Source organism: Asterias amurensis, chromosome 3 (assembly GCF_032118995.1).
Source record: "Asterias amurensis chromosome 3, ASM3211899v1".
Lineage (NCBI taxonomy): Eukaryota > Metazoa > Echinodermata > Asteroidea > Forcipulatida > Asteriidae > Asterias > Asterias amurensis.
The window spans coordinates 19,782,399-19,803,397 of NC_092650.1; the positions used below are offsets into that span (position 1 = coordinate 19,782,399).

At 38.5% G+C, this 20,999-nt stretch overlaps 1 protein-coding gene across 1 annotated transcript in view; it reads right to left on the reverse strand.

The window, feature by feature from the left end:
- LOC139935144 (sphingomyelin phosphodiesterase 3-like) overlaps positions 1–20,999 on the reverse strand; it is a 63,566-nt gene that overhangs the window by 26,205 nt on the left and 16,362 nt on the right. Inside the window, exon 2 of the mRNA XM_071929617.1 lies at positions 7,716–7,791. Within this exon, the coding sequence (XP_071785718.1) occupies positions 7,716–7,791 (76 nt within the window). The remainder of the gene's footprint in view (positions 1–7,715; positions 7,792–20,999) is intronic.

Below are 20,999 nucleotides of genomic sequence, written 5' to 3' on the forward strand. Positions count from 1 at the left end.
TCATCGTCGTTTCATTTCTTCGCTAGAAGCCTCCGTAGTCGGGTGGAGGGAAACTGGTAATACGCAGCCTGTTGCTATGGCAACCCAAAAGTGATCAGTGTGACAACAAATTATGTCTGAAGGATACCACTGTGTAATTAGGTTGAGCGGTTTCTTTTTCTTCGTTTTTTTTTTTCTCTTCCCCTTCGTCTCTTGCAAAATCGTACTAAATGCCGATGACGTGGCGGTCGTGTTAGTTCCCCGTGCCAGATTGATAACATCGAGTGGGCCGATAGGGGAAATATTTTATTAAACTGAAATCAGGCTTTGGTGTAGATGTGGTACATGATGTAATAAGTGATTTAGTGCAACAGTGAAGGGGTTTTTTGCAAGGGGGGGGGGGGGGCTCAATCCCAGTAGCACCGCACATTACTGTGCTATAAAGGTTTCACTGTACAACTAATGGCAAAACAAATCTGACTGAAAATTGCCAGAGTTGCTGAAATGGTTGGAATTCAATATTAAATGGTTTGGTTTCAATATTAACTTTTATTTTATTTCAAGGCAAAGTATACCTTTGGCTTTCTTCAATCGTTTAATCGTTTATTCCTATATATATATATATATATATATATATATATATACATAACACACTAAAAAAACTAGCTAGTGCAAATCTCATTTGGAAGGTGGTAAAGTTTTTGAGATATTGCTGAAATTATCACTCTCTCTTATGAAGGGATTAGTTTCTCAACATTACGAACAGCTGCAGTGCTTCGATAGTCATAAATTTGTGGAGTAATTACCAACGGTGTACCCTTCATTCCAATGGGTTCTAATTGGTTCCAAGAACTTCTTTTGAGTTGGCAAGAACGGTTTTCATAAAAAAGGGGGTGATATGGTATGTTTAAGCACCTCACCCCCCCCCCCCCCCCATCCAGCAACCCCTCCAGGGACTCAGTATGTATATAGTTATAACCTGGTTTAAAAATAGCTGGATCTTTAGAGATGTTTTTCTCTCACATTGTGAAGTATCCACTTTGGAGGGTTTATTTGGCCTAATTAAAGCCAGGGCCCAATATAGATCTGCTGAAGCTGGACAAAATTGCTTTTCGAAGTAAAATTTTCTAGCAAAAAAGAGCAGGATAACAGTGAAAGATGGTATACATGTTAGTGATATAGTATTTTGGTTGGTAATCTAGTGAGCATAGTTCGAGCTGAGCTACTCTTTGTAAGCAGCTCAATGAAATCGGACACACGGACCTAAAACAAACTTTTGCAGGTCTAGAAAAATATGTAGTAGACCTAGAAAAATAACTTTCTTTAAAGATAAATAATTCAGTCCCTTTATCATCAGTCTGGTATTCCTTGCCTGCGCTGCCCACTGACTTTCAAAAAAACCATCTGCAACTTGACTGCACAAACTCATTAATTACATCTAGTTCGGCTCTTGGCTTTTCTTAGGGCCACATATAGCACAAGAAATCAATCTTCTGATTTCCTGATGTGCAGCTGGTGGGGCAAGGTGCAATTCATCACACTGGGATGCAACTGGGACAGCGTGCTGCACAGTTAGATAGATTTAGAACAAGGGATGCATTTTTTTTCAATTTGAGTAGCAAAAACAGCTACTGTATGTTTTGTTAAAGGAATAGGGTAATTGCCACCAACCTCCAAACAAGAATAATAATAATTATACAATTTATTTTCTTTTTCAAGAACTTACTCAAACAAACCTTTTGGCATCTTCTTATTTATATTTCGCTCTGAACTAACACAAAATAAACATAAATTTAGTTATTAGATTAACTTATAACAAGAGATGCTTTACAACTTTATCTTCTTCTAACCTTTGGCAAAAGAAAAGAAATAATTCCACCACCCCCTATTTTGCGGGGATCAAGCCAGAAGAGCTTCATTCCGATTTCATTCTCAACTAAGAAAATAAGCATAAATCCAGTCACTAGACACATTTAAGACAACTGATGCATTTAGGCCTATACATCTTCCATTTGAGCAAAAAAGCAGCTTTTGCATTCCCTGGCAAAAGAAGGGGAAAATTGCCGCCCCCCCCCCCAAAAAAAAAAGAGGGCAACAAGATTAGAAAGCAGACGTAAGTAAGAAAAACGTCACACCTGTTTTTTGAAGGAGGGGAAGTGTTGGGCGGGGGAGGAGGGGGGGGGGGGTCTCCAGAGCCCCCTCCCCTTCTCCCTGCATCACTGGATTACTCCTCAAGATGCCATGCATCCATGAATAACAGCCAATCAATAACCCATCAACCTCCAACAGCAGAAAGCTAAGGACACTCATTCAATTTTCAGACCATGACATCTGATCGTGAAGAAGGTGAGATATGGTGCACACAGTGCATTGACATCCCTCTCATCTGCCTATGCCGAGCCCGATATATGGGGACTGAGGGTGGTAACACTCCCTATGTTTCAACAGATATGTTCCGACACCTCTGGTGTATTTTCCTATTAGCAATATAACCATAACACTGCAGTCCTAGCCCTAACCCTATAGCCCTAAATAGTCTTCACCCTAACCCTAGTCCCTAAGCCTAGTCCTAGCCCTAGTCCAAACCTATAGTCCTAACTCTAGTCCTAGCCCTAGTTCTAACCCTAGCCCTCGTCCTTACCCTAACCCTAGTCCCTATACCTAGTCCTAGCCCTAACCCTTTAGCCCAAGTCCCAGCCCTTACCCTACTAGTCTTCACCCTAACCCTAGTCCCTAAGCCTAGTCCTAGCCCTAGTCCAAACCTATAGTCCTAACTCTAGTCCTAGCCCTAGTTCTAACCCTAGCCCTCGTCCTTACCCTAACCCTAGTCCCTATACCTAGTCCTAGCCCTAACCCGTTAGCCCAAGTCCCAGCCCTTACCCTACTAGTCTTCACCCTAACGCTAGTCACTAAGCCTAGTCCTAGCCCTAAACCTATTGCCCATAGTCCCAGCCCTAACCATAGTCTTCACCCTAACCTTAGTCCCTATTCCTAGTCCCTATACCTAGTCCTAGCCCTAACCCGTTAGCCCAAGTCCCAGCCCTTACCCTACTAGTCTTCACCCTAACCCTAGTCCCTAAGCCTAGTCCTAGCCCTAAACCTATAGCCCATAGTCCCAGCCCTAACCATAGTCTTCACCCTAACCATAGTCCCTAAGCTTACTCTTAGCCCTATTCCTAACCTAAAGTCCTAACCCTAGTCCTAGTGAATATAACCACTGCATCTGAAAACATATTTTGTTATATTAAACCAAACAGCTGACTTTGCTTGATACAACCCAAATTAAGAAAAATGTCTTTACAAGCTGAAAGCTGTTCATGGTTTTCTTTCTTGCCCCCCCCCCCCTAACTCACACAACAGAATACATTTTCACAGGTCCTTTATCTCATGTATACTATGATTGATCGCACATATAAACACAGTCTGTGACAATTTCGTCAGCTCTACCAATCATGTGCTAATAAATAATTCCAAAAGCACCAAAAGTGTATCCACTCAGGTTGAAATATTTTCTGGGGTCCCTAGGCGGGCCCTGAAAGCTTCGCACAACCATAAATGTCTTGCGCTCCTTTATCTAAGCTGTAATGACATCCCAACGATCCTACCCATGGACTTAATCCTCTTTGCTTCCCCAAGTGGATAATACAAGAACTCAGGAGAATTTACCCCGTACTGCTTGTTAAATTTAAATCATCCTGACCCAATAATCGTGTGAGAAAAAAAATATTAATGTTAATCCTACTTCTTCTAAAACAGAAAATAATCCATTATTACTGGCATTAAAGGTATTATAGAGGATTGGTGAACAAAAATCATTGGTAAGTTTTAGCTAGTTATGAAGTTCACACGTACTGGACATATTTTTCTGTGAAAATTTTCTCTAAATACCCGAGAAAAAAAAACGAGAAAAAAAACCCCTAATCATCTGATTTGGGTTGTTACAACATTTAAATAAGGACTATTGAGTTTACATGCGTCCTTTAAAAAAACCTCAGGGTGTTTTAATTTGAAAGACTAGATTCATTCCAATTCTTTTGACAAACTTGTTTTCACTAAACACACCTGAAGAGTTGTTTTGTATTGATAGAGTTGTGAACCCACGACCTTTGCCATTTTAGAGCAGATGTCTTACAACAGACCACCGAGATTGCCTAGTAGCTAGAGGCAGTTTGAATTCTGTATTCTATAGACGATGTGACCTATGTTTACATTCAAACCGCCCTCTGTTGTCAAAGCACTGTACACGTCATGTTTCGCCGGGCAAAAAGACACGTAGTCATGGTAAGATGGCATACACTTTCTAGCTGGCTGCCAAAACACAAAGGTTTTGCCTGGCGGTATCCGCGCGAATCATGTTATGGTTTTCGAGTGACGTCAGAGGTCACATCGTATATGCAGCATGTATTGCAGCAATTTTAATGCTTGCTACATTTGCATCGTGGGTAGCATCTGTGATAAAGAATATTTATTGTGTTTCAAATTTCAAAATTCAAAAAGACGAACAGGACAGCAAACTTGAAACATGCAAGACGTCTTTAAAAAACAAAGACGCCAATGTGCATCTCTGCATGTGCATATTGTTGACAGCATATGGGCAGGGCTTCATTGCACACGCAGGCACTAGTGTTTTAGGCAGGTTTGTGACCGCGTGCTCTGCTCCGTCGTCGGACAAAATTACCGAATGTAAGACGATCTGCAAGCGAGGACTTTACTCCGATGCTTATCCTAAGGATAGCGGATAAGATGCTCGTCTTATGAATCTACAAGAAGGTTTACTGATGCTAAGAGAATTTAATCTAGGAGGTTTTTAAAAGTTCCTGCTTTTCTCTACTGACTACAGTAAATGTTAAGACTCCTTTTAGACAATTTTATAATTCCATGTTGTTCAGAATAATGATTTATCCCCAATCTTACCCATTGATTTGTAATTCGTAGGGATGATATTCGAATCTCAATATTCGAACCTGATATTCGACTCATCTTAGACATTTTACAATTCACAGTGTTGTTCATGTAAATTAGGATACCCCCCCCCCCAATCCAAAATAGCGAATTTTTCAAAAACATCTGTGCACCTTATTTTACCAATTGAACCTGTATTTTGCAGGCATGGTATTCGAACAAGCCAAAATAACCAGCCCAAATAAGTAACTTTTCCAAACCATATGTGCACACTACCAAGATTTTTCAGTCCAGCCTTTATTTTCCAGGCATGACATTCAAACTTATTATCCCAACCTGATCTTCGACTCCTCTCAGACATCTTACAAATCCATGATGTTCATGTAATTTAGGATATACCCCCGATCCAAATAATGATTTTTTCCCAAAAACATATGTGCACCTCGCCAACATTTTTCAATTTAGCCTGTGTTTTCCCGGGGCATGATATTCATACCTAAACCTGATCTTCGACTCCTTTTAGACATTTTACAAATCCATGTTGTTCATGTGATTAAGAATATACCCCCCCTCCCCATCCAAAAATAAGAATTTTTCCAAAACATCTGTGTACCTTAACAAATTTATTCAACTCAGCCGGTGTGATATTCAAAACTCCATACTCAAACCTGATATACGACTCATTTTAGACATTTGACAATTCCATTCATGCATATTTAGGATACCCCACCCCCCCAGTCCAGATAATGTTTTTTTTTGTCCAAAAACATCTGTGCACCTTACACATACATTTTGTTTTCAATTCAGCCTGTATTTTGCAGTCATATTTCAAACCTTCAGGAAAAGAAGTAGGACAGTATAGTCCAAGGGCCTACATTTCAACTACAATTTTTGTGAGGGCAACAAATCAGGATTTTATGTATTATTACAAAATGTTGCTACTCAGCAAAACTTTACACAACACATCACAGGGACTGCACACATAGTCATGTCCAGTGTCGGTCTTCAATGTTAAAACTTGATAAATTAATGTATTATAGCAAATTTTTCTGATCAGCAAGTGTAAGCACAATATTTTACATGGGGTACACACGTAGTCAAATGCGCAGCTATCGGCTAGGCACATAATAAAAAAACCTGTGACGGTTCATGTGCAGTATTCATGTACAATGCTGCATGTCAGAGAGTATAATGTATCTTGAGAAATTAAAAAAGTTCACACTCTTAGCCCGAGGTCTTTGAGAGGGGGGGGGGATGAGTATTTTGAAACAAGACGCAGTACTGATTGCCTCTGATGTCAGTGCGTGCCTGGATGACACGCAATCTGAACATTTTTCAAGCCTGACAAATTGCTTTTTTGGCTTTGTGTGAAAGTGCCATTGTGATACCTTCCAGCATATGGATTTTAAAGCAATGCTACAAAAGTGGTATACAAAAAAGAATTAAACTCATTCCTTGGTTTTCAGAACCGTTCGATTTGTTTTAATTCTTGAAACATGTAGCTGTACACAATAAAACTTAGTGAAAAGGTTGCTGCATTTTAAGTTATTGTTGAAAATCCGAAGTGAATGGTTATGTCCATGCTGAAAAACCAATTTAGAATCCTAAAGAGCAAGCTCACTGTAGGCCTACTAGCCGAGAACCAAATGTAGAGAAGACCATAAAGAAATTTCATTTTTAAAGCTCGGAGGAAAAACCATGAGAAAACCCACAGTTAGATAGGGACTGAAAAACCCAATATTTTGACCTTTTTGACCTTTTGACCTCATAATGACGTAAAAATTCAAAATCAAGCTTGTCATCCACCCTAATCGTCCTTCCCGAGCCCATGATACATTCATCTAGCATGGATGTCAGCCATTAACAAACTATGCCGGGTTTTTTTTGTCTAGAGCAATCTTTCAAGTTTGGCTGGTCTACTATATATAGCGCTCTCCAGAAGGATAGAGGTGGAAGGCGAGGAAAGACATTAGAAGGTGCTACATAAAATGGGTCTCATAATTCAAACAAAACAAAGCTCTGCTTATCTTGTTTAAAATCAATTAGTAAATACCTTGGACAGTTTCCAGACTCTGGTTGGTCAAAACCCGATCACGTGGAGATGTAGTAACAAGTGATAAAATGACCGGCTCTGGAAACTAGCGAATAAATGGCCCCTAAACCAGCATACATTGTGCCTCCGGCTTCGTCAGTTAACAGAGGCCAGCCACCACACCGGTCATTATCACGCAGTGAAGCCTGGCCTCGCACGGTTATACCTTAAATAACGTTCAGCGCTTTGATCTACGCCCAGTGTCAGATGCAATTGAGTCCGCCATGCAATACTGTTCGCTCCGGATCTTTGGCAAAAACAATTGTGTCCGGGGCTATGCAAAACCGTCCGTGGACATGTACATGACTGTACATGCATGCACGGGTAAGCGAGCGTGCATGCACTGACAATACGTATATGCAGCATGGATATTCACGTGTTTTATGATTGCAGCGAATACCCAACGGCCGAACATTTCCCATGTCATTCATGACATGCACTTTCAACTTTTTTTTTACAAACTAATAGCTTGTAAAAAAATTGCGAACATCGCAAACCAAGGGCGTTTAATTTACTGCAAGGACGGTTTTGCACGGAGGCGGACACAACTGCATATGCAAATGTGTCCGGGCAGCCACAATTGCATTATGCAGCAGCGTCCGGCGGACACGATTGCATATGCAAAACCGTCCGGCAGCTATATTGCATATGCAATAATGTCCCCCGGATAATATTGCATAGAAGACATAATTGCATGCGACACCGGCCCTAGCTATAATTATAAAAACCTAGTATTATTTACCTTGTGATGCTTGGAGTTGTGTGACAGCAATGTACCCAACCACAGGATGGCCCTCTCTTGTCTTACCAACTTGTACCTGATAAAAAGAAATCAATACCAAAATGGACATGTAAAAACTTACCCAAAATAAGCAGTGTTAAAGGGAAGGTGCACGTTTGGTAATTACTCAAAACAAATGTTAACATAAAAAAATTACTTGGTAACAAGATAGTATAAAATGGAGATAGTATGGTGGCCCTGAAGGGACATCGCATATCGCAAACGTGTGCGCATACGTATGCAATGTCGTGAAACAATTCGCAAATATGTGCGCACACGAATGCAATGTCGTGAAACAATTCGCGAATATGTGCGCACACGTATGCAATGTCGTGAAACAATTCGCAAATATGTGCGCACACGTATGCAATGTCGTGAAACAATTCGCGAATATGTGCGCACACGTATGCAATGTCGCGAAACAATTCGCGAATATGTGCGCACACGTCTGCGAATATTATTTGCGATGTCGTGAATTTTATTGCATACCATGTTGCATACCTTTGAATAAAATGTCTAATGATCTGGGGGGTTTCTTTCCAACAGTGAGATAAGCGGTAGTCATTGCAACAGTAGTCTTTGTTGTGAGGCAAGCGAGGCGTGTGGTCGTCCTTGGCCTGGTGCCAAGTTCCTGGGTATACACATGCTTTACAGAGGGAGCCTGCTGTAGCGCCACAGTACTCCCTAGATCGGTAACAAATTATCCACAACTATGACATCATCCTAATGGTATGCAACATGGTATGCAATAAAATTCACGACATTGCAAAACAAATCGCACTCGTGTGCGCACATATTCACGATTTGGTTCACGAAATTGCATACGTGTGCGCACATATTCACGATTTGGTTCACGAGATTGCATACGTGTGCGCACATATTCGCGATTTGTTTCACGACATTGCATACGTGTGCGCACATATTCACGATTTGGTTCACGAAATTGCATACGTGTGCGCACATATTCGCGAATTGTTTCACGATATTGTATACGTGTGCGCATATATTCGCGATTTGTTTCACGACATTGCATACGTGTGCGCACACGTTTGCGTTATGCGATGTCCCTTCGGGGCCACCATAAGATAGTATAAAATATTGTGAGAAACGGCTCTAAGAAAGAGTCAATTATATTTTATCACTCGAATAATAAAAGACTTCTAGCTAGAACTACTAGAAGTATTTTATTCCTATCTGAGAGCACAGAAATTCGTTCAACAAGGGTGTTTTTTCTTTCATCATTTTCTCGCAACTTCGATGACCAATTGAGCCCAAATTTTCACAGGCTTGTTATTTTATGCTTATGTTTGGATACACCAAGTGAGAAGACTGGTCTTTGACAATTACCTAACGTGTACCTTCCCTTTAAGGAGGGTGCTATCGTGACCTGTTAATGGTGGGTTGCCATTTTGAAAAAAAGGAAAAAGAAAAAAAAAACAATTAATGTGTCTTCACGATCAATTAATCCCTCAAATAAATAGTTTGTCTTGTAGGTAGCTGGAATACAAAACCGATATGTAGGGAGCCTGTAAAAAATGTCATGAATCGTGCAGTGCTTATTACTGTATCTCAGCAATGTGAGCTAGAGCAGAACTACACGAATCTCATAAGCCTCTAGTGACGTCAAAATGTTCAGGCGTAAGATTCAATCTTTATACCCCGATGCTACCCGCTCATTCAAACTGCTTCTTAGGCTAACTCTGTGGTCTAAGACATCTACTCTAGCAATGCAAAGGTCAGGGGTTTGAATCCCACCTAAATGATTTGCCTGTGGATTTTTTGTACACAGAACTCTGGAAAGTACTGAGTGCTATTGGTTTAAAGTGCTATTCACACGGCAGCAGTTTAACTGGGGTCCCTTGCTTAATTTTAGATAGCTGGTACAATTTAGCATTGTTTGACAAGATTTTGCAAGAAAACATGATCGTACTTTTTTAAAATTTTACAACCCTGCTACAATTTAGCAAGGGACCCTTTCTAAGTTGCTCTCATGTGAAAGGGGCTTTAGAATAAAAAGCAAGTTATGGAAGTGTCGTGGCCGAGCGGTTAAGAGCACCGAATTCAAACTCTGGTGTTTCTGATCAGCAGAGTGTGGATTCGACCCCCAGCCGTGACACTGTGTCCTTGAGCAGACACTTAACCATTGCTTCGTCCTTCGGGTGGGACGTAAAGCCGTTGGTCCCATGTGTTGTGTAACGCATGTAAAAGAACCCAGTGCACTTATCGAAAAGAGAAGGGGTTCGTCCCGGTGTTCCTGTGGGTGGCTGCTTAATGCGCCGTAGCACATTGTAAACCCTTATAAGGTGCTAAATAATTGGGTCTCAGAATTCATCACTGCAATAACCTATCTTTCTGAAAGTTTGTATATAGTCAGCGCCTTGAGTACCTTGTTTGGTAGATACGTGCGCTATATAAGACTTCGATATTATTATGTACGGGGCCTGTCAAAATGTCATGAATCGTGTAGAGCTGATTAGTGTATCCCAGCAATGAGAGTGGACAGGACTACACGAATCTCACAAGCCTCAGAGTGTGACGTCAAATGTTCAGGAGACTAAAGATTCAATCAAACATTTTTCATTACAGTGTGAGGCAATAATGTCTGCTGAGCACACTGAGCGTTCAGCATGCACCAATCTGCATGTGTCATGCCCAATTACTCCACATTACATTCATTCCAATCTCATTACAAGCAACATCTCACAAACAACTTCACCTTAAAGGGTATATGTACTTTTTCCTAACAAAAAACACAATGTCCACAGATTTACATTAAACTTACACAGTTTGAAGATTATGAGTGTAGGAAGCTTCCCTTGAAATTTTACTTACTGAGGTGCTGTAGTTTTTGAGAAATGAGCAAAAGTAATAATTTTCGTCTCAGTTTTAGCATGTAAAAACGTATTAACCAGTTATGTTATGGTTTTGGTATAATATCATAACTGGTTAAGGGGATTTTTACATGCTAAAATACTTTTGGTCTCATGAGACCAAAATGATTTCGTGACTTGTTTTACTCATTTCTCAAAAACTACACAACCTTAGTAATATTCGAAGGGAAGCTTTCCACTATCATTATCTTTAAACCTTGTAAGTTTAATGTAAATCTGTGGACATTTTGAACAAGTACCCGAATCCTTTAAAGGAACACGTTGCCTTGGATCAGTCAAGTTTTTGCAAAGCGTTTGAAACCGTATGTTATAAAATATATATGATTAGAAAGATATATTCTAAAAGTATTAATATAATGATCCACACAAGTATCGCTCGAAATTGCTTGGTTTTCCTTTTACCTCATCGACTAACACGGTCTGTAGTTTATGGGAGTCAAATTTTTGACTCCCATGAGTGGCCGGCCGTGTTAGTTTGCAAGGTAAAAGGAAAACCACGCAATTTCGAGTGATACTTGTGTGGATCATTATGTTCTACTTTTAAGATATCTTTCTAACCATATGCATTTTGTAACAAACGGTTTCAATTTTTTTTTTTAATCACCAACTCGACCGATCCAAGGCAACGTGTTCCTTTAATCTGTAGGAACCATGTATCACCAATGACAGATCAATTGAATTCTAATGTTTGACGCAACTTGTGTCCTTAGGCAAGATAATTAAGATGGGACATTATGTGGAACCTCATGTACTAGCATTTTACTCTCTTAAAGTTATAGATTTAAATTCACTCTAATGAATTGAAACTAGTGACAAGTGCAAATGAACCTGTCCCAAGTTTCATCTGATTAGATTAAATTTCAGAGCAATACTTAAAGACAGTACTGTACTTTGTATGTACAATAATTTAAAACACTTGGTGGTATACGAGAAGATCGAGGAAATATGCTTGTCAGCTGTAGTGGTTTACTAAATGAGTCATCCTTGGTTTCATTACCAGAAGTATATGTAATAAGTCTCGCGCGGATTTGAACTTCCGGGATCATTGTGGTCCCAACCCATTGATCTTCATTACTGGAGATCAATGTCCCAACCTTATGGAGTTTTACATTGGGGAGATTTTGTTTCGCCCATTACATTAGTTTAATGTAGTTTATGACCATAAAAATGACATAAAAATATGTTGTTAAAATGTAATACTAGTTAACATCATATATAAAAGTAAAAATAAAGTGAACATAATAACGAAGAAAAACCGATATTTAAACTTGACCTCAGGTCAGGTTACTTAGTAAAAATTAACAATTTATTTTGTGCAAATCTCCGATCACGAAACTTACGCAGACGCTTGTTTTGGTCGCGCGGGGTGAAACGCCTTTTCATTGGTCGTTTAGGCGTCGGCTTCCTCTTTACACTGCGTCACGCGTTTATCTAACGCCCTTGCGACCATCGTGCGTCCGCGTATAAACCAGCTTTGAGTAGTTTCACATTCGGGCGTAGATTTACAAAAGGGGTTTCAAAAATTTAAGATCAAACAAACATCCTTGTCCCAGAGTTTTACTTAAATAAGTGTTTACACATCAGTGTGAGGGTTAAAACCAAGTTATATTCTTTTACCCAAAGCAAAAAAAAACATCTATCCACAAAAAAAGAACAACAAAAACTTCTACCATAATATGTAACTTTCATGCCAACACCTAAACTGGTATAATCTTTTTTAACCCCCCCCCATAAAAGAAAATCACCAAAATGAACCCAATCACACAAATTGCAAAAAGCTCAAGTAATACACTTATCGTGATGATTTGATTTTAAACACTCGCTCAAAAAGTGCATCCCAACCGCTCTATAAATTAAGACTCCCCGCGCTCGCTTCAGTAAACTTTGTCAGATACCCTCGCCATTATAGAATCCATTCAGATATAGCTGCCCACGGGTAACTTCATCTCTCGAAATTCTTAATGGCAATTAAGGGCGGACCGTAGTCTGCTCATTTCCATTTTTATTTACTCGTTCTCATCGCTAATGGCATCGCAATCATGTAAATGCCGACAATTTGTGGAGCGGGGAGCTGTTACATGTTTCTTTGCTCAGGGATTACCGGGGTCCTAAGCTGTTTTTAAGATCCTGTAGAATGTGTAAGAGAGAGTTATTTTATAATCCTATTGTTTTTAGCAAGAGACATATCACAGTAAGGATTATGGTACATTATTAGATTAGGGGATGGAGCATTTGTTCCAATTCGCTCGTCTGGAAGATATAAACCAGACGGAGGTGATTATTGGCTTTGGGAAAATGTAGCTCCAACTCCAAATCTTGGTTTTTTTAAGATTGGAATAATATGCGAATATATCAAGCGAAATGAGTCAATTGTTGACTCACACAATTTTGTTTTTATATTGATTTAAAAAGAGCATAATCTAAATGCTCAAATGCTGTTAAACTACCATCTTTGGTTAAAAAATTAAGAAAGTAGAAACACCAAGAGATGAGGGAAAATGAGACTAGGGGAAAAGTGTTTAAAGTTGTTTGAGTTGTTTTTATTGAACATGCCTTCTTTCCGGAATATTGGCGAAAACAAAAAAACGACTACCTTTTAACTTCAAATGTAGAGATGCTAGTTTCATTGTGCATAATTTTGATAGGATTAGAACAGCCCCTGCACAACTTGTAACTATTGTGTATGTCTAAAGATTTAAAATAAATAAATAAATAAACAAAATAAATGACAATGAAATGGTTCTTTGCATTTAAACATATCAAAGGATTTATCAATAACGTTTTGCTTGTATTCTCAAAGACACTGTGAACTATAGTTATTGTCAAAGACAATCTTTTTACTTGGTGTATCTCAACATATGCATAAAATTACCAATACTATCAACAGCTCCTATTGCTCATTACCAAATACATGTTTGTATGCTCACAATTATTTAACTACCAATAGTGCATATAGTGCCTTTAACATTGACCTGAGTTTTGATCAATGAGAAAATTAACAGTAAAGAGCTTAGACCGAAATACAATCAGGAAACGGCGTCAGAGTTTTAAGTAGGACTGCGGAATCGGTTGTCGGGGCCGCCGTCGGCGAACTGAACGTGTGCAGAACAAGATATGGGACACAAGAGTCTATTAAATTACATTCTCTTTAAGTTGACGTGCCTTGATCCCTTGATTCCCTGATCAGATTAAAGGCCCTGGACACGTTTGGTAGTTGCTAAAAATATATATTTTAGCATAACAACTTACTTGGAAACAAGTAATGGAGAGGGGTTGCTAGTATGAAACGTTGTGAGAAAACGATTCCCTCTGGTTGGTATGGTTTTTGAGAAAGGGAAAATTTCTCACTAAAATATTTGAATCTGAGAAAGACTTCAGGGTGTGAAGCTTTTCTCAGGCATCTGAAAGCACGCGTTTTTGCAACTTCGATATCATCTGACCCCAAATTTTCACATGTTTGTTATTTTATGCATAAGTAGGGATACACAAAGTGAGAATACTGGTCTTTGATAACTACCAAAGGTGTCAGGGCCTCTAAAGGAACACGTTGCCTTGGATCGGTCGAGTTGGTCTTTGAAAAGCGTTTGTAACCGTTTGTTATAAAATGCACATGGGTAGAAAAATGTTGTACAAGTTGAATACAATGATCCACACAAACATGCCTCGAAATAGCCCGGTTTCCTTTTACCTCGTCGACTAACACGTCGGCCATTTATGGGGGTCAAAATTTCGACTCCCATAAATGGCCGACCGTGTTCGTTCGCACAGTAAAAGGAAAAGCTCGCAATTTCGAGGCAAATTTGTGTAGATCATTGTATTCTACTTTTGTATCTCTATCTTTCCAACCATATGCATTTTATTAAAAAACGGTTACAAACGCTTTTTATAGACCAACTCGTCCAATCCAAGGCAACGTGTGCCTTTAAATTGACGTGCCTTTATGCTGATTCCCTCATCAGATTAACATAACACCTAGAAGAGTTGGCATAATTTGAAAGTGGCCCCAGATCTAAAGTAACTTTTAAATACTTTGTTTGTTTGTTTCCCCTACCCAAACCATAGCAGGCAGTATTGCTGTCAAGCTTTGTTTTGAGCCCTTGTCACTTACATTAAATTTGTTTTTGTTGGTTAATAAAGATCTAGACCTACAGATTACAGAAAAGTAAGCGTCACGCCTCCCAAAAATAAAATATTAAAAATAATAATATTGATAACATTATCAATAATACATCAATGAGAATTAAACAAAAAGAAAAACATAGGATAGAATAGAATAAATTAATACCAAATAAGAAATAAAATATACACGATTAAATAAAAAGGGTAATATAAAGTGGGATAAAATAAAATAGAATGAAAAAAACGTACCAATTATACAGCTTTATTTCTTATTTGGTTACAAGAGGCCAAAACAGTGAAAAGATTTCACAGTTATAAGAAAACCTCATGAATAAGACAAATTTTGCAAGGAAATCCACTTAAAAACATTTGAACTTTAAGTGCAAGGAATTATGTTTCTTCTTATCATCCTTTTGCTTTTGACCAGAGAGAATTTTCTCTTTTCTTGGCTCTAACAGAGCAGGGAAAAGGAATTTGACAAGCAGCGAGCGACCATCATGCATTATTGCATGGCCTCGCGTAAACAACCGGAGGATGTCGAACAGAAAATTGAAGTATGCCGTAATTGCATAAATAACAAGTGTCATATTGTGCCTCAAGCATCGAGCACTGTGTGGCACTGTAAACTCCCTGAAATACTCCAAGCAAAATTCATATTTTATTGCCCAGTCTGAAATGAAATTTTATAGTTGAAACACTGTTGTAGCAACGGTGGTCGGTGCTGGGCGGGCCTGCCCAGAACTAAATTTGGCCAGCACTCGGAGTAAAATACACTGTGCTGCAAAGCACAGATTTCCCCATGAAAGTACAGCGCAGACACAAACATTATTCCATGTGTTTTTTTTCCACCACAAATCTGTTAATTATTTATTAATTAAAATTCACCAATATTAGTTGTTCAACTTTTGTCAAAACTAATTTTGTAAGTTTTGACTTAGAATTTAACACTTCTCTAGGATTGCTAAGGTCGTGGGTTTGAATCCCACCTGAGTAATATTCTTGTGATTTTTTTTTACACAGAACTCTGGAAGGTATATACTGAGTATACAGTGCTAACACACATCGTTGAACATGGGTTAAACCAAAATATATATTCTTTATCCCAGGTGGAAATTTAACATCTATCAGAATTTAAATCTTGTGAAATGTTACTAAACTACTTGAGGGGATAACCATAAGGTCCTTAAAACCCTCCTAACCCATATAATCAAATAACTAAAATGCTCTAATGTATTTGAAATAAGAGGTTCAAACCATTCTCCTTTTCTTTCCTGCGCACTCCAATAAAAAAACAATTAAAAACGAGAGTATCAAACAGGCCTGCATGGAAAGACCCGGGAGAAAGAAACATGGTCGATAACGTCTTCAATAATACAACGGATTGCGGCGATGAAAAAAAATCATGCTGTGAGCTTTTTACGCATGAGCGTTGCATAGGATGAGATACAGAGGTGCTGTATGTATCAGGTGGACGGTCGAAGCAAATTGTGGCCTGAGGGTACTTTAAGCCTGGATGAACTTATATCTGATATAAACAGGTCAAAGATTGCGCCTTGAGGGAGCTCTGTAATTTTAAACACACCGTTGTTTCAAAGACCCTTTACGCAGTCATGCAAATTAAAACAGGAGCAAATTACTGCAAGTGGTTTTTGGCGAGGGACTAGACACAAACCGCTTTCAATTGGTGAAAGAGTAATTCAGTTTATAATGAGAGATTTTTGAGTGGGGAAAGGGGGAAGGGGGGAACAAGATCATTTTATGTGGGGCTGGTAGGGTATCAGTAGCTTGAGAAATCAAATTGAGTACATATTTGATTATACTAGTGGGTGATGTTTAGGCGAAAGTAATGGAGTAATGCACTTCAACGGTACTTTGGTGATGTTTAGTGGATAACAGAGACATTTGGGTTCGTCAAACCATCATGGTCTAACTATAAATAAGGCAAGCCGACATGAGGGCTCAAATTTTACCCTGGAACCACTGACCCAAGGCTAGTGAGAGCTCAATACAAGACAAGTCCGATGGTCTACTGTCTTGTTTCTTCGGTTCAACATCTTTGTCTCAATGTTCGAATGATGATCAAATGTTGAGTTTGAGTCTCACAAAATAAATCTTTCAACCCTGCTGAGTATCACCCATAATAAGTCTTAAATGAAACAGTCTAAAAAATGATAAAACCGTGTTCTTTGTTTGATTCTAATCTCTTTTCATTTTGGTTCTGGTCTTGTTTGGGTTATTTCCCTCCAAAATAAAGCCTGCTTATTTTATGAAAGCACACTGGATCAGTGGCTTCTCGCCTCCCCTCCCCCAAACTGCCTCCGAACACCTCTCCCAACACTGCCCCTGCTACTGTTAATCCAGGGATTCCCTATACTTCCCACCCAGTAAATGCCAACAACCTTTGGATCAGTCATTCTAAACATCCTTACAGACATTACACACCTAAATACATGTTCATCCATCTAAAAAGATACAGGTAATGGTTCCCAAGGCAATCTACGGTAGCAAGTATAATGCGCTCTTATCTTAATCCTCATTTGACATCATGACATCTTCTGAAGATTCTTCCACGTATAAGACGCACTGCTCAGAAGGGCTTATCAGTGGCCTAGGGCAAAGACAAGATTGGGAGGATGAAGATGGTCATTGCTTTATACACGTGTACTCAGTGCAGCTATGCATCCTATTATTTTATGCGATCAAGCTAAGTGAGTGTTTGTTGGAAAAATCGGTTTTGAGAAACAAGCCATGTTTAAAAGGCAAACAGGGGTGAAGTCTTCACAAATATTTTTATCATAAACGCAATCGTAATAATATATTTTGTTCATATTGGCAACTTTCTTTCTGATCAATACATCAAAAAATCGTTAAAAATTTAAATGGAAAGTATGTGACGATCTAATTCCAATAAATAACTTTCATTTCAAAGTAACTTCCTTTCTGATTAATACATAAAAAAATTGATTAAAATTATAATGGAAAGTATAGGACGATTTATTTCCAAAAAACAACTTGACTTTTAAACCACTTTTTTTAACTCAGTTTTATTCTCTCACGCCTCTTGGTATTTGGTATTTCTGCTTTCACAACTTTTCAACCAAAGAAGGTATCAATATGAGGTTTTAATAGTATTCAAGCATAAAACATATGTTTTCAGATATAAAAAAAAAGAAGAGACAAACTACCCAGGTCGACAAACTACTCATTGCTTGATCGAATTCCCTTCATACTATATACTGACGTCCATAGTATACTGTCTATAGTAAAAAGTGTACGTGTATGACACGCCATATGCGAGGGTAATAGCATCTCACTATGATTCGGCACGTAGTTATAAAGATTTTCCTCAAATATTTCCACAGAGGAAATTACAGACACAGATGGTGGCTGATGTGTGTAAACATGTAGGTGTTGATGCATGCATTGAGTGATGGAACCCAATTTTGTTATGTGTTCATTTTTGTTTTATTTTTCAAATTGATGATTCATATCGTTTTCATTTCTGAAAGGTGGGGCAGGAGGGAGGGATTTGTTCAGACAGCGGTAATGCGTCACACCTAGAAATCCAACGTCTTAGCTAGTGATTTTGGTATATTAATGTATGCGAGTGGTCAAATGACCCCTCCCACTCTCTGAAAATGAGCTATGGTCAATGGTTCCACAATAGAGCCAGGGTATCGCCACACACTATTCATGTATTCATGGAGGAAGTGTGCTCATTTATGTATTTCTCATGCATTTATTTTACAGTTAAAGGCAGTGGACACGATTGGTAATTACTCAAAATAATTATTCGCATAAAACCTCACTTGGTAACGAGTAATGGGGAGAGGTTGATGGTATAAAACAATGTGAGAAACAGCTCCCTCTGAAGTTCGATGACCGATTGAGCTCAAATTTTCACAGGTTTGTTATTTTATGCGTATCTTGAGATACATCAACTGTGGAGGCTAGTCTTTGACAATTACCAATAGTGTCCACAGACTTTAACCTCCACACAGTTGCTATCATACCACTGTGGTAGTAGGTTACAAGTTGCTGTGGTGTAAACTGCCGTCAACCATACCAGAAAACACCGTAGGGCAACCCCTTCTCATAACGATAAGTGTATACTCGGTAAATGTTTTACGCATATTACACAACACAAAGAACTAACGGCTTTGTGATCCCATCCGAATGACAAATCAATAATGGTTATTAAAAACCTTGCTTAAGGACACAAGTGTCAAGACCCGGAACTTGATCCTTCACTTTGCTGATCAGAAGCACCAGAGTTTAAGGCCAGTACGCTTGACCAGTACCCGACAAAATGCCACGCAAATACCATTACCACGTACTTATGCTTATTTTGATAGTGGCAATCGATATATGTAAGCCTAATATGAACGTGCACAAAAACCTTAAAAGTGAGGGAGTTCAATTCTGAAACTAAAAGTCAAATCTGCAATTTAATTTGAGAGAGACACATTCAAAGAGTATGGTTCTCATCACTAGGACTTTTTGAAAACCTTGTGGGCAGTCTAGACCTTTTGTTTCAAAGTTTGGTCTAAAGCCCACTGAATAGTTGAACAGTTTTTGGTAAACTATTGTCCCAAGCACATTGCTTGTTTAAAGACACTGGACACTATTGGTAAATGTCAAAGACCAGTCTTCTCACTTCCTGTATCTCAACATATGCATTAAATAACGAACCTGTGAAAATTTGAGCTCGATTGGTCGCCGGAGTTGCGAGATAACTATGAGAGAAAAAAACACCCTTGTCACACAAAGTTGTCAGCTTTCAGATGCTTGATTTCGAGACCTCAAATTCTAAACTTGAGGTCTCGAAATCAAATTCGTAAAAAAGTACTTCTTTCTCGAAAACTACTCCACTTCAGAGGGAGCCCTTTCTCACAATGTTTTATACTACCAACCACTCCCCATTACTCGTAACCAAGAAAGGTTTTATGCTAATAATTATTTTGAGTAATTACCAATAGTGTCCACTGCCTTTAATATTGCGTGAAGGAAAACAAACTCGCGCAAATTAAAACAGGTCTCAATGTTCCAATACGCATGGGACTCGCACGGTCTATTAAAAGGAAGTCATGTTTTATACATGGTGTTTATCTTTGGGTTTTAAAAGCCCGACAGTGCAATCTTGGGCATTCTAAATGGTTCATCTTCATGATTTTTGTGTTGCCAATTTAATCTGAATTCCCTTAAAAAAAAAAAAATGTAAAAAAATAGATTTTAATTTCATTTAATTTTTTGTCGTATCAGTCAGAATTCATGTGTATCAGCACGCAACTCGCTGGTATTGGCCACTACTTGTACTAACTTTATGAGAAGAAAAAACCCGTGAATTCGGATTATAAAGGAGAAAGAACTTTATACCTATTTCCATGTTCTGTAAAGATGCAACGTGTGACTATACAGTATACGGCCAAAATATGTAATATCAAACATGACTCACATAAAAAGGCTATTTTGACAGGCAATAATTTCCTGCTCTACTGACTCATATTTTTTTTATAATAATTTGTCCACAGGGAATAAAGGCACTATAATTAATTATTGACTGTAAAGGTTTCAGGTGAACCAGAAAGTCCATATAATCCATTACCAAAAATGGACTGAACAGCTTTTTGGAGTCGTAATATGAGTTGGATTTTAATTTCCGTTATGCATTGAGTGCATGAGATGTTATGGATACATTGTACGTAAATTATGCATGTAAATTATCAGAGCTTGTTTATTAATTGTTACAATTTTTTGAGTGGGTGTTCTTTCAAGAAAAGTTATGTATTTGCTTGTGTTTCTATCCTGTTTGTTTTAAACACACTGGACACTATTAGTAATAGTCAAAGACCAGTCTTCTCACTTGGTGTATCTCAACATGTGCATAAAATAACAAAGCTGTGAAAATTTGAGCTCAATCGGTCATCGAAGTTGCGAGATAATAATGAAAGAAAAAACACCCTTGTTACACGAAGTTGTGTGCTTTCAGATGCTTGAGACCTCAAATTCTAAATCTGAGGTCTCGAAATCAAATTCGTGGAAAATTACTTCTTTCTCGAAAACTACTCCACTTCAGAGGGAGCCGTTTCTCACAGTGTTTTATACTATCAACCTCTCCCATTAATCGTTACCAAGTGAGGTTTTATGATAATAATTATTTTGAGTCATTACCAATAGTGTCCACTGCCTTTAAGCAATCAATTAAACGATCAATCAATCACACTGTTTATACAAA